The sequence below is a fragment of the Canis aureus genome, chromosome 11 (assembly GCF_053574225.1).
Source record: "Canis aureus isolate CA01 chromosome 11, VMU_Caureus_v.1.0, whole genome shotgun sequence".
NCBI lineage: Eukaryota > Metazoa > Chordata > Mammalia > Carnivora > Canidae > Canis > Canis aureus.
Genome location: NC_135621.1, coordinates 65,557,193 through 65,579,192, shown reverse-complemented (window position 1 = coordinate 65,579,192; position 22,000 = coordinate 65,557,193). Strand labels below are relative to the sequence as shown.

Sequence of the window (22,000 nt, the reverse complement as noted above, 5' to 3'; positions counted from 1 at the left end):
TCTGAACTAATTTCCAGATCAGCAGAATCTGTCACCGTGAATATTACTAATTGTGTTCTTACTGTCTGTGTCTGAGCATTTTCTTATAACATTATTATTTCCTATTAACATTATTATACAATGTACCTGCAATGGAACACTATCCTAAAAACAATATAACAAAAAGCTATGTTACACATCATCATAACAGAACTTAATCATCAGGAAGGTATAGCAATGTTTCTATGGAGAATGTAGTTAGAGTTCCAACTTGGAACTTGGAATAATGAAAATGCCAGTTCAATCCTGTTTCTACTGGGTAGGGGACCTATGACCTTTATTTTATCCCACTAAGTTGAAGTGCACCTAAATATTTTTCCCTTAACCACCTGTAAGAATAAAAAAATATGATAATAATAACAAAACACCCCTGAGTTGATGGGCAAAAGTCACTTACCTAAAAAAACTTGCTAAATCCAACATTTCTACCTTAAACACACAAGATGTCATACTATTTACAATCAAATCATTTAAAAGCTTTAGACTTGTTCCAACAATGTGTCTTACTTTTCCATGTAATTATTATGCATTAAGACTTCTAAAAATAATGACAATAAGGCCAAAATTTTAACCTGACATAAACCAAAATGACAATATTGAAATTGTTCAATGAAGTATTTCTCTGCTCTGTGCCTTAATCTTTCTAGTATGTTTCTCAAAGAATGATTTCTACTCCTTCCTCTGTATCAGTGTAAGCTATTCCTTACACCTAGCCACTTTAGAGTATTCTTTCTCTAAAGTACCATCCCTACAATTATAATGTCTTTCTTCCTCTATTTCAAAAGAGCATTTAAAAAATAACTCGGGGGATCCCTGGGTGGCGCAGCGGTTTGGCGCCTGCCTTTGGCTCAGGGCGCGATCCTGGAGACCGGGGATCGAATCCCACGTCGGGCTCCCGGTGCATGGGGCCTGCTTCTCCCTCTGCCTGTGTCTCTGCCTCTCTCTCTCTCTCTCTCTCTCTCTCTGTGACTATCATAAATAAATTTTAAAAAAAATTTTTTTAAATCTTAACTCAAACTATCTAATCATACTGTTCTGTAAGTTCACAGGCTCCCAAACAGATACACAGTGTTGCAGTATAATGGATTTACTTGGATTTTACCTTTAAATAATCAAAAATAGCAAACAATGACTTTTCTTAATTTGAATTAAATTTCATGGAAGAACAAGATCAAATATAATACGTGTTTTTACTAAGAATAAATTCCTACCTTAGGAGAAGTGGACAGATCTCTTCCTGCAGAAATAATTGTGTTTTCATTTACTCCTGTCTTTGGTGAGATGGCTGGTGGGGCTGGAGCTTTCCTTTTCACTCTCCTTTCAGTTTCCAGTTCTTGAATTGGATTTACCAAATTATTTGGAGGAAGAGTTGGTTTAGGTTCATAAAAAGGATTAGATCTAAATGAAAGAAGAATTATTGTTAAATGTTACTCTAAAAATAGTTTATTCCTAACTAAAAAAAAAAGTCCATTTATAAAACTAAAAAATACTGAAAATGATAAGGAGAAACCCAAATCAGTGATAACCAATAATTGGAAACAGTCACTATTAATCTATTGTTTTGTTAGTGATTAACAATAAAATTTTTCCCCATTAAAAAGTATTTTTAAATTTTTTTCATATAAGGTCACATTTAGTTCTATTGTATATAGATCCTTAAAAAAATGTTTATAGTAATATATTAAGTCCTATATACTCTCCAAATCCAAGGAAAAGGAAATAAGATGTAGAAATATTGATTTGCTTTTTTATACTCCCCACATCAAACTTTTTTTCTTGCACTTCATCTTTTCTCATTAGGGTAAAATGCATTTAGAAGTTCATTCAGCAAGGTTCTGTTAATAGTAAATTCTCCCAGGCATTGCAAATGTCTTTATGTTACACTTAAATGACAATTTAGCTAGGTAGAAAGAATTCCAGTTGTCGTTAACTCATCTTAGCACTCTGATGTAATATATTAGCCCACCACTGTCAGCCTATTATTGCTCTTTTATAAGCCATCTTTTATCTTTGGGTGCTGTTAAGATCTTCTCTTTTCTTCTGGTTTTGAGCAATTTTACTAGGATATGTCTAGGTGTGGATATCTTTTAATTTATCCTGTTTTTCAGGCTCCTTACATTTCGTGAGTCTGAAGATGTACGATTCATTAGTTCTGAAAAATTATCAACCATTATCTCTTTGATAGCCTCTTCTCTATTTTCTCTGATCTCATCTTTAGAAAATCTTATTAGATGTATGTTGAATTATCTTTCTCCCTCATATTTTAACAAATTTTCATTCTTTCTGTGTGATATTCTGGATAATTCTCTCATACCTATGATCCAGTTAACTTTTTCTCTCTCCATTTGTGTCTAATTTAATGTTCAATTCTCCATGAATTTTTCATTCTGATAAGCATTTTTCTTCATGTGGCTATGTGTAAAATACCTCAGGTATAGAGATTTGAGTCATTAATCACTTAAACATATTTACTTTATAGTCTCTATCTGATAAATCTATTACTTAAAGTTCTTGCATGTATAATCTAGTGTTTCTTTTGTCTCCTCATTCTTTCTCTTAGTAAACTGTTTCCTTGTATGATTTGTAATTCTAGATTTCAAGTTCAGGGCTTAATCTAAGGAAATCCTGCATAGTCTGAGCTGGGAGTGACTTTTTTCAGTATTTTATATTTGTATTTGCCAAGTGCTTCAGGAGCCATTTTATGTGTTATTTTCTTGACCGGAGGATCCCAAGTCACCCTAACAATATAAGGTCAAATCCATATGAGGGTGGGCCTATGTGCTTATAACTTCTCTGGGAAGACTTCTCTATTTCTACCCTCCTTGTTAACTCTTTTTATGAGTAGATGAGTTCTTATTCTCATTAGTCATCCATAAACAAAAGTATCTGGCATGTATGATGATTATTCTTTCCTATAAACTGTTATCCTGGTTCTTCTTGACTAGTTTGTTGCATTTTTTTTTCCTCTAACACCAATTGATTCTCTAGAACCCTATGTATAAAGAATAAACTTTCTGAGTCCACAAGGCTAAGAACCCCCTGACTCAAATATAGTGATTATACCAAGGGAACTCCATCTACTCATCTGAGGCCTGTACTGATGATAGCCCTCTGTTTTAATTATGAATGCTCTTTTAACTACAACAGTATCAGACTCACTTAGAACTAATGCCAATTATGTGCACCTTTGCCTAAGAATTTATATGTAGACAGTCATATCACATGAGACTGGGTACCAAGTAGATAAGGATCAGAGACGACAATATATCCTACTTGTGATGTCATTCTGATGCTGTACTCGTGACATGATTAGTGTCTTGGGATTCCTTTCATTGAGCTAGGGGACAGCCACAGAATTTCTCTCAACTCTGCTCAGAATAGTTGCTTTTAACTGAATGGGGCTGGCATTTCTAAATAAACCTGTTTCTTGTTCTTTCTCTTATGTCTATGCATTCAAGAGAATAAGAACAGGAAATAGATACATACTTGAAAATTTGCTTTTCAGATCAAAATATTCTTGCCTAGTGAGTGAGCAAGATTTGCTTGAAGTATTTACATCCCATGTTTACAATCTAAAGAACGTGGGAATATCAAAGCAAGGAACAACGTTAAAAAAAATCACGTGTTCAGAAAAAGCTGAACATTCTCTCTGAAAAGAGATATGAAAGTTATCACATCTAGCCTAGAATGGAAGGCTTACCAATAACATTATTAACTAACATTAATAAAATATTTATGCTGTGGCTAGGCACTCTTTTAAATGTTTCATATGTATTAATCCATTTAATCCTTATAACAATCTTGTTTCTTGGGCTAATTTTATTTACAGTCTCATACAGCTGTTTTTCAAATTCTAAAAGTAGTCTGAAGGGACATAAATGTACAGAAATAAGATGAAAACAGCATTTTTTTTAAACTCCAAAACTTAAAAAGGGGAAAAATCTTTTTACCCCCAAACTTACTGCTTGCCAACTGATGTTCAATGTTCCAGGACTGAACAGACCCATTTCAATCTAACTGAACTAATTCAGTTATATGATTTAAGTGATATTCTAAAAAGTTGTTCTTGGTTAGATCTCTGTAGAACAATCTTCCATAGTAGTTTGTAAGATGGTAGCTGCCATAATAATCATTATTATTAATTTGTTATATAAATATGGCTAGTTTTAAAAAAATCTAAGTGTTAGAGGGTATTTATATTACAAAAGAATTTTTGCTTCAAAGAAAAAAATGGCAGAACCCCTTAAAACAGGTATGATTCGTACACTTTATTTAACTTAATTTACAATACTCAGTTGCATGCAACTTGGATAAAACATATCTACTATGTATACAAAAGTAACTGGATATTGTCCTTTTTCTTTCTATCTCTGCCCATTTCAAACTACTTAGGTTTCCCTCTAACCACTTGAATATTAATATTCCTGTCAAAAGAAGGTAAATGCAAGTAGAAAAGAATATCATGATTAACCAGCTGCCTTCCAAAGGTGGATCATAAAACTCCTATTACTAGAAACATAATCAAGATATGTTTTCTTAAAACAATTAGAGCTAGGTTTCTCATTCTGTTTTACACTATGACATGTAATAAAAATGAAATTTGTAGAGTAAAAACATACGAAGCTGTTGGAAAATAGGGGCACCAGGGGATTCCAGCTACCCTGGACCACGCCTCACTGCCAGAAGGACCACAGGAATCAGTATCTCTGCACATTTATAATCTGTGAGAAAACAGTGTGCTAGGCACTACCGCTTGCTACGTACTAAATCAGAATAAAACAAACAGCTTCTACTTCTAAGGGCTTTGAATGATCCTCCCTATGGGTCAGACATTTCTAACTAAAACTGAGTTTCCTACTCTTCAAGAATAAACAGGATATGATTCTATTTATATGAAGTGTCCAGAATAGTCAAATCCATACAGACAAAAAGCAGATCAATGATTTTCAGGAGATGGGGGAAGGGAGGAATTGAAACTAACCACTAATAAGTAATGGATTTCTTTTTGGGGTGGCGAAAATGCTTTGGAGTTAGATCATGGTGATGGCTGCACAACACAGTGAATTAATTAGCTATGAATCACTGCAGTGGACACTTTAAATATGGAATTTTATGTTATGTGAAGTGGATCTCAATAAAAAAGTGCTATTAAAAAATGAATAGCACATATTGTACTATAAAATATTAAATATATATTACATATGGTTATGAACATGCTCCCTTCTCTATAAAAATAAGTTAAATAATTATTGATCAATGCATTTTTTAAAATACTTAATACTTTTAGTTTTTTTTTAGTAAAGAAAAATTATTTAAGGAATTACAGAATTACAGAAAGAAAAACTCTAAACTGATTAGAAAGAGGATTAACAAACATACTGAAAACAATAAAATATGAAGCAAGGATATAGTGAAATCTATAGTCTTCTCCTCTCACTTTGAAAATTTATGTTGCTTTGGACAAACAGTTCACATTTCTTAAATGAGTGTGTAGCTTCTCTGAATAAAATTCATACAACTTTTCTTTGGAAATGGATATACCACCATACCAGAAATGATTTTATGCCGGACCTCAAAAGTCATTGATTGCATAACTGTTTTGAAAAAAATATTGCTTTCCCAGTTTTCATTTGTGCTCCATAAAGTAGCATGGCTGAACGTTAACTCCCAAACACAAGAAAATAGGAACCCATGCGGCAGCCAAGTGTGAAGTACACGTGCTACTAGCACTGAAGGGTGTTTACTTTCTCTCCGTGCTGATGGATATGCTAAGGTTCTGAAGGTTGTTTTACACATCAAAGGACTCAGCACTATTTGTTTGTGATAGTTTTAGGTCAGAGATGCAGGAAGAGTTTGGTAATGGAAGATGAGTCATACAGGCTGTTCACTTGATGAAAGGTCATAAGTTTATTATTGAAGTAAGAACAAATTTTGGAGACTTCTACTAATGTAGTCAAACCTGCAAACCTTTGGAGAAAAAAAGATGAGAAATAGTCCTTCCTAGACTCTCACATTAGCTGATGAGCAATCTTTAGAACCTGTATGTATATTCCTATTAAAAAAAAAAAAAAAAGCTGGTGTTTATAGGTTCCCTCTGGTAAGCTCAGATGATTGAGCAATTTAGAATGTTCTTTATTCGTGGGAAACTTGTAAAGACTGTGACTTTCATGTAGAAAAAAGAATGGTTAAAAGGAAACACCCAGTGATTCTGATTTTAGTTTTTATTAAGGCATTTTAAAAGTTTAAGCAAACATTAGATGTCTCTTTAATTTGTTAATAGGAGAGAGCAGGGTGTGTGTCTGTGTGTTGTGTAATACTCATGCATCTTGGAATGACTGAATGCTTGTATTTAAAAGTTTATATTTACATTCAAATACTCTAGGTGTGTGGCTATTACTCAGCACCTACACCACCCATGAGAAATTTTATTTTGATCACACATAAGCTATTTCAAAGAAAACAAATATAATAACGTTAGCAAGAGTTGAGCAAACTGTATGTTTCAACCCCTGTATAGTTATTAATTAGCATTGAGATCTAAACCTGGGTATGGAATCAGATGACAATTATGATTTATTTCTATGTACTTATAAAAAGTTAGAACTTCTTTAGGTTTAATCAAAACCTAACTAGGCCCATGGAAGCATGCTGCACATGTGAGGGTTATAGGCCATGTGGTGTAAAATCAGAAAAGGCTGAGAAATCAAGTTCCCGAGTAATAAGAAAACAAGTCAACTACCTCATTCTTTCAAACAAGTCTTCCAAATATTTGAATTTGGTTATTGTAGTTCCCTTAAATAATTTCTCTCCTAAGTCAAACAGTCCCTGTGCTCTCAATCACTGCTCATTTGATGTGGTTTCTGGACATTTTGATGACTCTGTTGCTCTACTCATATAATGCTCTGAATCATTGATGCCCCTTGTAAAGTGTAGCATCCAAATAATGTTCAAAACAGAAACTGACCAATGCATAGGAAAAAAATGACATTTCTCCCCTTAACACCAAGCAACTAACTACTCCCAACTTTCATACATCAAAGAAGTCTTTTTATTATTCTCCTCACAATCTAAAATAACCACATTTTTAAAAAATTTCCTATTAAACTGTATTTTTAAAGGAATAATTATTTTTCCCAAGGTCTAAGTAATCTTAGTACACTAAAATTCACATATTTCTGAGAAAAACAAAGACCCATATAGTCTCACTACAAGTAAACATATAACTGCTATTCTATTAATTCCATTATCTGTGCCATTTCTGCATCCATACCTAAAGACTGAGTTTCCTCCTCATGATGGGTCGGATTTTCCTGGTTCTTTATATACCTGATAGATTTCTGACTGGCTGTCAGATGTTGTGAATTTTATGCTTTGGGTGATGGATTTTCTGGTATTCCCTTTGGTATCTTTGCTATACTTGTGTGGCATGCAGATAAGTTACTTGGAATTATTTTGATTCTTTTGAGCTTTGCTTTTAAGCTTTGTAAAGCAGGCCTAAAACAACCTTGAGTCTAGGACTAATCTCACCACATTACTGAGATGCCCTTCTGAGGACTTGACTTGATGTCCCATGTGTTAGGAACTATTCTTGGTCCCGGGTGAACTTCAGGGATGTTTCTGTAAGACTCTTTGTTTTTAGCATTTCCTCATACATGCGCTGTCATCAATAGTCAGCTAAAGACTCAGAGGAAACCTTCTACAGTTCTCTGAAACTCTTTCTATGAGTAGCTCTCTCCTCTCTCATACTCTATCCACAATTCTATTCTCCTTGGTACCCCCAAACTGTCTCCTCAACCCATGGAGATTATTAGGACTTTTGGGTTCTTTCTCCCTGAACTAGAGGTGGAAATTCTCCCCTATAAAGCTTGGACAAGTACAGGGCTCCCCCTCTTGGTTTCTGTTCTCTCAGAAATCACTGTCCTGTGCTAAACAAAACCATTGTTTCATATATTTCATTCAGTTTTTTAAGACAAGAAGCTATATCCAGTCTATTGGCTAGAAGTGGAAGTTTTATTGTTGCTTTTTAACACACTCAGGGCCACAGTCTACAGCCACACAGGCTGTGAACTGTATAACTCCAGAATATAACGTGCACATGCCCTTCTCCTATCCTCACCGTAGATTTGAGTAAAATGGCAGCCTTAATCATACTGACCTTTTATAAAGAGCTTGTAATCAACAACACTCATATATGAGTAAGAATGATAACTCAAATGAAGATAATTCCTAATTTATAATTGTTATGATCTTATTTGGCAGTTGAATAAGTGTTCTCATCAAAACAATATCATAAGAGATGATTTGGTTCCTACAAGAAAACCTAACGTCCTTGAAGTATAATGCCTAGAGTAACTGACTGAAAACATCTGCCATTCATAATGTTGTTCCTGTGGGAAGACACAATTAGAATTCTAACTTTTGATTTCAATAACGCATTTCTCTCCATTGTTAGTTTAGGGTGCACATTCATTCACATAGAAGAGCATGGGAGAATAAATGTCAAGATCATAAAAATTCAGATGGACATGAGATAAATACTATTATAAACTGTATATTAGAATGGGACAGATCTCTTTTTACCCATGTTACAGAAGCATCTCTTTATTTTTTTTTTTAAAGATTTTATTTATTCATGAGAGAGACAGAAAGACACACACACACACACACACACACACACACACACACAGCCAGAGGGAGAAGCAGACTCCACACAGAGAGCCCGACACGGGACTCAATCCCCGGTCTCCAGGATCAGGCCATGGGCTGAAGGTGGCGCTAAACCGCTGAGCCACCCGGGCTGTCCCCAGAAGCATCTCTTTAAATGTAGAAACTGACCTACGAGAATAGCAAAATAAAATGTACTTACTCATCCAATTCTTCTTCTTCTGTTTTAGAACTATCAGCATAGAGGTACTTGCTCATGTCCACAGGTCTTACATTTTTTCTTTTTGTAGACTGGGGAGGAGAATCTTTTATAGTTACAAACGTTTCTGGCTCATCAAATGGGTTCAAATACTGTGGAGTCTGTATCTCTTTAAAGGGATTATAGCTATTATTATAAAAAGATTCTTCTGATTTTTTAGGTGATGCTGTTTCAGTGATGGGTTCTATAAAATAGCAAAAATGAATTAAAATTAATATTACCTGATATTTTCTTATATTTTTAGTGTGTTCAAAAATAATCTTGAATTAACACTCTATGAGGCTGAAAGAGTCAAAACAATAATATGTTTTAGAAGGGCTAAGTTCAGGTGTGTTACCTAAGATCTTCGTCTACTTCTCCAGGAATGCTGCTCCCCAAAATGGCAGTTCTGAATGGGCTATTTTTATTATTTTATTTTATTTTATTATTTTATTTTATTTATAGGGGTAGAGGGGGAGGGCAAAGAGAGGGAGAGAGAGAATCTTAAGCAGACTCTGAGCCCAACATGGGGCTTGATCTCACGACCCTGAGCTCATGACCTGAGCCAAAAATCAAGAGTTGGACATTTAACCAACTGAGCCACCTAGCACTCCTAAAATGGCATCTTTGGAATGCCCTTGGAGTTTCTAATATTATTAGAATTACCAGTATGCCAATTATTGAAATTTAAACCTTCTTAGAAGTACAATATTCTACTTATTGTTAATTTCATTTGCCTATACTAGCTTGCCATCCTAAACATATTTAAAAGAAAACTTTTTTTTTTTTTTAAGATTTTATTTATTCACAAGAACACAGAGAAACAGGCAGAGGGAGAAGCAGGCTCCATGCAGGGAGCCCGACATGGGACTCGATCCCGGGTCTCCAGGATCATGCCCTGGGCTGAAGGTGGCACTAAACTGCTGAGCCACCCAGGCTGCCCGAAAACTGTTTTTAAGAACATAAAATAGATTAAATTTTGAAATTGTCTTTGATAGTTACACAAGCAGAGACCACTGAGGGAACTGAAAATTCATTCTGGACTGTATAAAATATATTCCCACAGATCATCAAGTTTTTTTTTTTTTTTTACAAAGCCTTTCCAAGAGTAGGATTCTGTATGCTACAGGGCCTTAAATTTTTAGAGGTTTTAATGAGATGGCTGATTTCTTTCAATGTAACTTTTATCCAATTGGTACTCTAATAACGCAAAGGACTAACATAAGAATTCTCAGGTAGAAAGCACTACATTATAATCATATTGATAAGCTGATAGACACGTTACATTACATCGAATTTTTCTAAATTTTATTATTTAAAATTTCATTTTGAAAACCAACGTACCCTTAAAAATAAAATTTTGACTCCCAGCACAAAAAGCACTACAATAGCATCATGTCTTCCAAAGATCCTTATGAAGTGCTTAGTACCACCTTTTTTCTTCTTATCTATCTTAATATTTTAAAACAAAACTAGAATTTGCAATAAAACTGTCCAACATTTAGTCATGAATTCCACTGATAAAAGCAAATGCGTTCCCAGACTGGAGAAAAGTTTCAGAGAGCCAACAATCGCAGCATAATTTAAAAGTTAATTTTAATTATGTCATGCAATTCTGACAAATATCCTAGAAGGCAGAAAACTGGTTACTGAAATTCTCAAAAACATTTCATAAGTGACACTTCAAACAATTTAATCCAATTATTATAAAAATTTCATGACTAACATATTTATGACTTTTACATTTTAAAGTCAAACTCCTTTTACTTATACTTTAGACATTAGCCCAGAAAAGTTATTTTGTCTTTATATTGGAAAAAAACCCTCTGAAATGAAATTCCATACCCCTGGAGAAGCAATTATAAAGTGTAAAAGAGAATTCATAAAATCATAATAAATACTGAAATGAATTTAAATAAATCAAATTTTAAATTTAAATTTAGAATATGCTAGAGAAGAGACACCATAATTATGTGACTGTTTAAACACCAGGATAATATTCAAACTTAACACTTCATTAGAATTTTTATAATAATGTAAATGAGGCATCTTTTTTTCTCCATAGGGGAAGAGAGGCTGGAAAATTTTTACCTATTCAATTTTTATTAACAAATATCAAGTCTCAAATGCTTGAGACACTGACAAAACCAGTCAATGGAAATAAGATTTTTATTTTTACTTTCAGGAAGAGGACTGCAAAAACTGATCTAAGCAAATTCATCAGTTACAAAACCAAAAGCAAGAAAGCATTCAAACTATACAGCATGGTTAGATAACAAAAATGGCAACAAAAGAGAGTTTAAAATGAGATTATTTTATATAAAAGCTAACAAATACATTTAATAACTTTCTAAGAGGGTCACTGAAGCACAGAATGTCATGAATCTAAGAGGAGAATTTAAGTTATAAAAGCAAATAAAAGAACCATCTAAACAACTTCAACACATTATTTTGTCCTCCAATGCTTTTGTTACTTGAGGATGCAAATTTTTCATCAATAAAAATTTAAAAATAATTTCTAAAAAAACAAGTATTCTTCTATTATAAAATACTTAGAACAAAGACTCAAAGGCATGTATATTTAAAGAAAATATTGGATGTCTCATATTTCTTTTAGCTCTGTAGGCATGGTTAAAGATTCTGAATCACACTGACTAACCTCTCCTAAATAGAAATACTGTATTATATGTTATCTGCTACTCCATTCTATAGGTCAGAAAACAGACCCGCATACATTTTTAAAAACCATTTTTATTTGTCTTTGAAATGGAAACTTCAAATACTGATGTCTCAAAATATTTTGGTAATATTTTAAAAACTCAAAATCCCGAGATCTATACAGTACAAAATTGAGGAGACTCCATGTGGTCAAAAGAAGACACTTATTTGGAATCTTAGCTCTAACTCAACTTCCATTTACCAAAGTTCTTGTTCAAATCAGTGAATTCCTCTGGGCCTCAGCTACCTAACCTATGAAAAGAGGCAGCTGAAGTAGATTACCTCTAAGATTTATTATTACCATTGACATTTAAAATACATTATTAATATATATAGCTCACAAACAAAATAAAATCTCATTAAAGTAAATTTAGTAATTTAGAATCTGTTAAGAAGAGAGAAGGTAAAGGATGAGAAGAAGAAATGGATTACAAAATTAGATTGCTCCAAGAGTAAATTCTGAAGTTAAAACCTCATTTTCACCATGACAGGTAGTAACAAAATTCTTCAAAGCTCATGAGCATTTCATAAGAGCAGTCTAAAAGATGTACCCACTGGTTAATCATTCTTGCATTTACTTTGAAAAAACAACTTAATTAAACAGAGTTCTCACTTCTTCAATAGCTCTTTTTTAATTATTATTATTTTTTAATAGCTCTTATCTAAGGCTTTAAAAGTTAAAAACTACTTGATAAGAAAAATGTCTCAGGAAAAAAAATTTCGCACACATATTCCTTACAAGTTTGTTTTATATATGATCAAAGGTCAAAGTTTTCAATCTTCTTTTGGCTCCATGCTATTTACATGCACAACTTACTCTTACTGCTGACTAGAATTCTCAGCCAGAGACATGGAGTGGGGGGTGGGACTCTCTGAGGGTGAGGACAGAGGAAGAAGCCATCCCACAATCCCAATATATTAGCATGTCTCACAACTTGACCTTACTTAGGCTAAGCTAAGGAGACTTTACTATATGCCAGCTAGGTGAAATATCTAACATCAGAGTTATGTTACATCAGAGTTTTACCATCTCTAACATCAGAGTTATCTCTAACATCAGAGTTTTACCATCTAACTTGACCAAACAAATAGAGAATTTAAAAATAACCCCTATGTAGAAAGTGGGTGGAGAGGAAGGGTGAAGTAGGTGAAGAGGATTCAGATCACACTTTGGTAATGAGCACTGAGTAATATAATAGAATTGTTGAATCATTGTATGGTACACCTGAAACCAATATAACACTGTATGTTAATTATACTGGGATGAAAAAAAAAATAAGCCCCATGTAAATGTTTAGTAAAGGTTTCTTTTTTCCTTAAAAACAATTCAACGGAAACTATCCAGATTTGCTAGTCAACACAGTATCATCATAAACAAAAATTACTTGGAGTCCTTTTTAAAAAAATATCTTCCTACATTACAATTCAAGATAACTTGATTTTATAAAGACTTAAAAAGTAGAAAAAAACTCGCTACCTTCTGAGTCAGGATCCCCAAATGGGTTTAATTCTGCTACATCAGGATCACCAAATGGATTTAAATTCACAGTGGCCAAGTCCTTTTCTGCTTCATCCAAAAAGTTAAGTTTGTTGATAAGCTCTGAAAATAAACATGTGTGTTAGTTCACTATGATTGCAGTTAAGTATAATTCTTGATCATTCAAAAATTATTTTGAATTCTAAAATTTCACACTAATAATACCTGCAAATAATAAGATATAGCATTTTACCTATGGCAGAATGCCATTCAAGTATTTTGTAGCATACCAAAATGTTCAAATAAAACAAATATGTGTATATTAATTTGAAAACTGTATCAGATAATGAATTAGAGAAACTTTTATTGGAATCTAATTTAACCCCCCAAAAAAAAATGCTGACAGATTTTTAGAAAAATATCCTTCACTTCTAAATATGAATAATTCAAATGGGTTTAACGTAAGCAAATATTTAAAAAAAACAGCATAGTTATGTAAGCTAACTGAAGAAATATGGTCATGTTGTATGATCAATTATTATCTTATAAGATGTTTTTAAACCACTGTCTATCAAGGATACTGTTATAAGGCTTTGCTAATGATGGTAAATTATGTTGTTAGCTGTTGGTACACTACAAATTACCAAAGAAAACATTCAAGGAAAAGCACAAAGACAAAACTGACAGCTAATAAGTACAGAGTGAAGTCAAGAGGTAGCAGGTCACAGTAAATACAGGCAATCAGAAGCAGAAAGAAAGGAAGAAAGCTCTTAGACCTTCAGAGGAACTGGCTGATTTAGCTGAAGGCATATTTGCTTGCTTTATGCAGTCATCTTGATCTTCATCTAAGCTGCTCAGAGCATTCAATTGGTTTACAATTTCTGTAAACAGAAGCCAGTCGAGACAAATGTAAGGTAAGGTCATTTAATTAAAGAGCCATAGAAGCATGCTGTTACTCAAAAAGACAAAGAGAGGAGATGTTTGGTTAATCACAAGAACACATTCAGAGGATGTTATTTTGATGGTATAACAGATGCATCTAACTGAAAGTTACCTTGTACTCGTATTTTAAAATAGAAAACATTTTGTTAAATTTATATTATTAATATAACAACTATGTTAATAAACACAAAACAAATAACCCAATAGGTTAACTTTGGCTTTTAGCAACCACATTTTCTATTTATAAAACAGTGCTTTAAATGCATGTTAGAACAATAAAAAATGTCCCGATACTATAGACGAGATGTACTATTTGTTTCATATTATAAATGAAAACTAAAGGTTTTAAGAATATATCCACACAAATCATGAACAGATAAAGCACTTATGTTCTAGAATTTTAAAAATCAGCACAAAATTAGAAAAGGAGACAAAAAGTAGACAAAAACTACTACTTTCTACTCCTGTTTTCTAAGGCAATTGTTCTTTTAAGGGAACTCTTGAGTATTGGCCTTAGGAAGTCTTATAATTTAGCCAATAAAAAAAAACAGAACAAAGGCAAGGTTAGATAGAAAAATATTAAAATGATAGAATTCATTTTGTGCATAAATAAAAATTTTAAACATGAGTCATATATATTTTGGACAACTCTGAATATGTGTAATTACCATTCACTAAGTGAAAATTAGCTTGGAAAAAATAATAAAAGCTTACTAGGGTATTCTAATTAATCCTTGCTGTTTCCAAAGTTACAACCTGGGAATAAGCTTAGGTATTAGGATAAACCAAACAGATCCAGATTATTCAGTGAGAAAGAAAATGGTTAAAAATAGAAAATAGTTGTAAATTCACCATTAAAAATTGTGTTCTTTAACACTGTAACTCTAACTATATATTCTAAGTCTTATTTGAACTGAATCACAGAATACACAGTTGTCATAAGGTTGCCTTCATCATTCATTTGTTGTTGAAAAAATATTTATCACTCTGTGCCAAGTACTATCCTTGGGACACAAGGATGAAAAAAAACATACATGGTATCGCCCTGGAATTTACATTCTATAAAAATAAATGGAAACAGACTTAGTAAAATAACTACTAAATTATTAGTATTATTTTATAGATCTTTGAGCTAAATATATATACACATTTAATAAACTTATTTAGTTCTTTTGTCTTGTTGAGAAATACATTTTACATGAATAAACTTTCTTGAGATAGTCAAGTAAACCACAGAACATAAGGAGTAAACACAATACCAACTGAACTCTTCGTGTGATTTTGATGAATAGTCAGACTTTATAAAATGTCTTTTTATTCTGCAAGTTTTAAACCTCACTCTCACTCAACCTACTAAACTTCTCATTAAGATAGAGCTCATCCATAAATTATATATTTTACCTCCCATGACTAATTATAACTTTGTAATTTTTAAGGAAATACAGTGGAGTAGAGGATCAGGGTTAAGTGATTACCAGTGCATGACTGACTTCTTTTCATTCAGGGCTAATTATGTATTTTTAAAAATTTGCAAATGACTTTTAACTTTGAAAGCATGAAAAAAGAAATATTAACAGCAGCTAATATTTATTAAGCAGTGGGAAGGGCTTTGCATACATTACCAGTATTGATTCCCGTAAATATCCTGAGGTATTATTACTAATTCTCAGATGTGCAATTACTGGGTTAAAAAACTTTACTTTTAAAAAAGATCTCCTTATTTGAGAGAGAGAGTGTGTGTGTATGCACACACATGCACATGTAATTTGGGTGGGAGGAGCAGAGGGAGGGGAAATCTGAAGCAACTCCCCACTAAGCATGGAGGCCTACCTGGGGTTTGATCTCAGGACCCTGAGATTACCACTCCAGCTGAAACCAAAAGTCGGCTACTCAATCAACTAAGGCACCTAGGTGCCCCTAGGTTTAAAAACTTGAAAATAATGCTCAAAGATTTGTTTTCTTTACATAGCTAACACATTTTAATTATTTTATATTTAATGTAGGTAGAAATCAATCATTTTTTAAATATCTTATATAATGAGTAGCATAGAGAATACTGAATAAATATTAGACTTGGTCCCTACTGTCAAAACATTAATACTGTTCCATGGAGTTTTAGGCACAATATGGGCATTTTTTTTTAAAGATTTTATTTATTCACTTGAGGAGGGGGAGGGAGAGACAGAGAAAGTGCAAGAGCAGAGGGGAAGGACTGAGGGAGAGGAAGAAGCAGACACTGTACCGAGCAAAGAGTCCATTGTGGAGCTCAATCCCAGGACACCCAGATCATTACCCAAGCAGAAGGCAGATGCTTTAACGGACTTAGCAACACATGGACCCTGGGCATTTCTTTAAATACTATCAAAATGACTCCATCACATGATTAAATTATTTATATTCATTTTTCTGAATGTTTAGAATGTTTTCTCCCCCTCATTCTTCTTTTAGTGACATCTAGTATCACTGATGATCATTTCCTCTTTAACCCAAAATAATTTCTTCTTTCCATTGTTACTGATGACAGTTGTCCTTATCCTACTTTTCCTCTTTATTCATAGCTTAAATAAATCCTTACATTCCTCCCAGAACTTCTGCTTCTAGAACTTTCATTCATATTAATAAAGTAAAAGGTAATTCTGATTAGCTATATCAATACTTCCTTTATTTGGTATACAAAAAAATGTTAATTCCAATCATACAAAGAGGCAACCCCCAAAGAAATACCATTTACCTATTTAATAAATATTTATCAAGTACCTATTATATATCTTTGGCAGCACCCTCATGGCTTTCTATTTTTTTGGGAAAAATAAGTGAAGCATTATACAGTATACGGTAAGTGTCATAAATATTATGATTGAGATATGCATTACAGACCATGTGAAACTGAAAGAGGCATATAGTCTGAGGTCAAGAAAGACCTTCGGGGGACACCTGGGTGGCTCAGTGGTTGAGCGCCTGCCTTTGGCCCAGGGCATGATCCTGGAGTCCTGGGATGGAGTCCCACATCAGGCTCCCTGCATGGAGCCTACTTTTCCCTCCCTCTGCCTATGTCTCTTCCTCTCTCTCTGTGTCTCTCATGAATAAATAAATAAAATATTTTAAAAGAAAGAAGAAAAAAGAAAGAAAGGCCTTCTGAACTTAAATTTGAGCTAATACAAAACATAATTATCATTATTATTGTAAAAGAAGAAATGGAGAGCATTCTATAGGAGGAAAGGAAGATAAATAAGAATAAGACACATTTGAAGAACTCCAAGTCATTTGGGGTTTAAGATGCCAGGGATGGAAAATGGAATGAGATGAGGCTGGCAAATGTCCTACTGTAAAGATTACTGCAATCAAACCAAAGAATGTGAACTTTACTCTGAGAGTATAGGAATCCAATGAAATATCAAAGCGTATATTTTAGAAACATCACTCCAGCAGCAACATGGTGGCAGCGCTTGGAACAAAAACAAGACAGGAAGCAAGAAGATGAGCGGTTCAGCATCTCTACTCCACGAAAGGAGGCAATCAATAAATATTTGCTAATTAAAGAATAAATTAAGAATAAAGATTTGGTGGTTAATTTGACATGAGGGATAGGGAAAGGAATCTAGGACAAGTGCCAGCTCTGTCTTGGGTGACTCTGTGAATAGTATTCTACTACTGTGACTGGGGCTATGTAGTTGGGCACATACCAAGTTACAGATGCCTGTGAAACTTCCCATGGAAATAATTCAATTAGCAGTTGCAGATGTTGGTCTGAAGCCTAAAATACATAATTTTGTTATGTATTTCTCCTTTTAAAAAAGCACTTTTCAGAGCATCTGGGTGGCTCAGTCTGTTTAGTGTCCAACTCTTCATTTCAGCTCAGGTCATGATCTCAGGATTGTGAGGCTGAGCCCCACATCAGGCTCTGAGCTGGGCATGAAGCCTGCTTAAAGATTCTCTCTCTCTCTCTCCCCCTTCCTCTGTCTCTCCCCCGCCCCCACCCTCTCCAAAACAAAAATAAATAAAAAAAAATAATTCAAGAAACTGCTTTTCTGCCTTTTTTTTTTTTTTCAAATTTCCTACAGTTAATGTGTTTTATAATATCAAGTACCTATTATATATCTTTGGTAGCACCCTCATGGCTTTCTATTTTTTGGGGAAAAGATAAGTGAAGCATTATCAGAAAAATGTTAAAAATTTAAAAGATTTATAACAAAAATTTATTCCCAGAATTTTATTTTTAAGTGGTAAGCTTTCTCAGTAGTATACTACCTTGATCAAAACTGGACCTTTCTGGCCTTATATACTTATATTATACTGTATTGCTTATTATAATCTTGTTTCACCAAATATTTATTTGTCTGAAAAATGCTAAGAATACTATGTAATAGCACAAATTTCTACCCCAGTGCTACTCAAATTCTAAAACTTAGTCATAGCAACAGTGTGTTAGTCTGGACTTGCTTCACATTGGTGAGAATAGGAAGGAAAACTAAATTAGGGGCAGGCAATCAAAGCAAAGGGTCAAGTAATTTGAGACTCTCCTTTACTGTTAGGAAGGCAAAAGAAGATAGAAATTGATCACAAGAGATTATCACATTGAACAAAAAAAGGTGGTTGGGGTGGTAGCATTAAGAGTAGATAGTGTTTTCCTTTTGAGAAAGTCTGTAACTGAATTAAAAGAAGAAAAAAATAAACTGTCTAGACCTAGAACACATACCTGCAAATCTTGCAGCATTCTCACTGTTCTCTCCAAAGCATAACAAGATTCAGTATAGGTCTATCTCATTTTAAGATGGTCTAAGATAGTAACCTTTCAACTTCCTGGCAGAGATCAAGGTTCAAAAGATGTCACTTTTCCCACAGGCTCAGGTCCATAAATATTTTATTTTTGGACACAACTAATGGGTTTATTAATACGATTTTCAATCCCATGGCGCATCATAATGGGAAAGGGAGGAGATACTTCAGGCAGAAAAGTCAACATTGAGTAGCCTGTCCCCAGAACCTCCAATCCCTCCCTCTTAATTAATTGGTACACATTAGTGGCTTATTAATTATGATCAAGTTGCTCCCAATTTTTTAAAAAAGTCTCTTAACCATCAGCCCTTTCTAGTCTGGCTAGATTCTCTTAATCTACATAAGAAAGCAGCTTTACAACAAGTAGTCCACAATTTCTCACCTACCACTTATTCTTCAACTCATTGCACTGTTTTTATCTCTACTTTTATCCATCCCCCTTACCAAAAATGCTCTCACTGAAGTCACCATTGTACAGTCTAAATGGCAAATATACTAGATACCTTTCAGCTCTTATCATACTTGACCTCTGTATGAATAAAGGTAATTATTAGCCCTTCTTTCCTTGAAATTCCTTTTACCCCTTCCAGGACAATAGCACCACCTCCTTCTCTTATCTCTTTGATAGTTCCTATCTTGGTCTCATTTAATGATAACTATTCTTCCCTCTCTCTCTTAAATATTATCGTTCCCTAGAATTCCATCATGGGTCCTATTCTTTTTTTCTCCCTAAATTTGCTCTTCCTGGAACAATGCACTTAACTCAACTGGCTTAACCTAACAGAAATGCCAATAATCCTCAGATATGTGGTAAGTACTAGGCTTGACTACGGGGCATTTTCCCCCTAATGACCCAAGACATTCCCCTCACACACTTATCATACAAAAAAGTGGAATTAAATAGCTGCATATCTATGTCATATTCATCTTCCATATCGGAAACACAGCAGCTTATAGCATGGCTAGGACTCAATGTATGTTGTCAATGAATGAATAAATGAATGAATGAACTAAATGGGTCATAATAATTGGCATATAATTGTAGAGACAGAAATATCTATACCTTATTTTTTAATTATAGAAATAGTATTTTTAATCTATGTGTTTATCTATGTCTACTAATCTACATATGTATCTATCTATATTTCATTTACCTATAGAAATGTTATAGTTTAAGCCATCTCTCCAAAATTTGGTGGCTTAAAACAAATTACTATCTCTCACACTACTGTGGGTTGACTGGACTTAGGGGTGGTTCATTACAGTTAGATGGTGGCTAGGGCTGAAGTCATTTGAAAGCCTGAACTGGGGACGCCTGGGTGGCTCAGCGGTTGAGTGTCTGCCTTTGGCTCAGGGCGTGATCCTGGAGTCCCCAGATCGAGTCCCACATAGGCCTCCCTGCACGGAGCCTGCTTCTCCCTCTGCCTGTGTCTCTGCCTCGCTCGGTCTCTCATGAATAAATAAAATTTTAGAAAGAAAAAGAAAAGAAAAGAAAAGAGAAAAAAGAAAAGAAAAGAAAAGAAAAGAAAAGAAAAGAAAAGAAAGAAAAGAAAGAAAAGAAAAGAAAAATGGCTTCTTCACTTGCATGTTTGGTATTTCAGTTGAGAAAGCAGGAACAAGTTGGGGCTTCCAGGCATATCTCCCTCCCAAAGTATCTGGTCCACATAGCTAGTTTGGAGTTCCTGTTAGCATAACAGTCTCAGAGTGGTTGGACTTTTTTTACATGGCAGCTGACTTTCCCTTGAGCATGCCTTGTAAGAGGCCCCAGTAGAAGATATACAGCACGACTTAGCTTTAAAAGTTACAAAGTGTCACTTCCACAACCAATTCTATGGTTAAAAGTAATTTACAGGGCTAGCCCAGATGTAAGAGAGAAAGGATGACCAAAGAGCATGTATAGTAGGAAGCATGGTTCACAGGGAGACAATCTTTGGAGACTAGTTATCACAGTGATCAATAAATCAGAAAGTTGGAAAGCATTTATTTTCTTAGTAACCTAACATACTTACTGTAATTTTTCTGTTACCTTCTAGTATTTTACATATGCACTTATGTAAAAGGCACAAACCTTAAATTGCATAATTCAAGGAATTTTGATAAATGTATACACCCATGTAACCCAAGATCCAGAACATTTACATCATCTCCTCCAATTTCCTCATGCCTCTTTTCATTCAATCCCCAAACCCATAGGCTATCACCATCACACAGGATTGGCTTTGCCTCTTCCAGAACTTTATGTAAATGGACTTCTTGCATTCAGCATAATGGCTCTGAAATACATCCATGATATGGAACATAACAACGGTTCATTTTTATTGAAAGGCATTCCATTATGAATATACAGATGACCTTGAACAACATGGCTTTGAACTGTGCAGGTCCACTTACATGTAGATTTTTTTTTTTTTTGGTACATACAGTACAGTCCTATAAATGCATTTTCCTTATGACTTTAATAACATTTTCTTTTCTCTAGCTTACTTTATTGTATGAATACAGTATATAATACATATAAAACAAGTGTTAATTGACTGTTTATATTTTCAATAAGGCTTTTGGTTAATGGTGGGCTATTAATAAAGTTTATAGGAAGTCAAAAGTTACAAATGGATTTTCGACTATGCAGGGAGTTGACAACCCTCACTCCCTTGTTGTTCAAGGGCCAACTGTACTATATTTTATTTAGCTACTGCCTTACTGATGTACACCTCAGCTGTTTCCAGTTCAGGGCTATTATGAATAAAAATGCTATGAACATTTTTGTACAAATCTTTTTGTGGACATGTGTTTTCATTTTTTTCTGGATAAATATCAAGGAGAGGAATTGCTGTGTCCAAGGTACTATACATTTAGTGTTTTGGTTTTTTTTTTTTAATTTTTTTTATTTATTTATGATAGTCAGAGAGAGAGAGAGAGAGAGGCAGAGACACAGGCAGAGGGAGAAGCAGGCTCCATGCACCGGGAGCCCGACGTGGGATTCGATCCCGGGTCTCCAGGATCGCGCCCTGGGCCAAAGGCAGGCGCCAAACCGCTGCGCCACTCAGGGATCCCCATTTAGTGTTTTATAAGGAATTCACCCAGTGATCGTACCATTCATCATACACTCTACCAACAATGGATTAGAGTTCCAGTTAGTGCACATC

At 34.1% G+C, this 22,000-nt stretch overlaps 1 protein-coding gene across 14 annotated transcripts in view; it reads right to left on the bottom strand.

Moving 5' to 3' along the window:
* EHBP1 (EH domain binding protein 1) overlaps positions 1–22,000 on the bottom strand; it is a 345,845-nt gene that overhangs the window by 164,037 nt on the left and 159,808 nt on the right. For 11 of the 14 annotated variants that reach the window (XM_077915588.1, XM_077915592.1, XM_077915584.1 and 8 more), the window contains 4 exons: positions 13,913–14,017; positions 13,137–13,259; positions 8,906–9,146; positions 1,251–1,437 (listed from right to left, as the gene is read on the bottom strand). In XM_077915588.1, coding sequence (XP_077771714.1) covers positions 1,251–1,437; positions 8,906–9,146; positions 13,137–13,259; positions 13,913–14,017 — 656 coding nt within the window. The remainder of the gene's footprint in view (positions 1–1,250; positions 1,438–8,905; positions 9,147–13,136; positions 13,260–13,912; positions 14,018–22,000) is intronic. The other 3 variants (XM_077915585.1, XM_077915591.1, XM_077915590.1) reach the window with 1 other exon arrangement.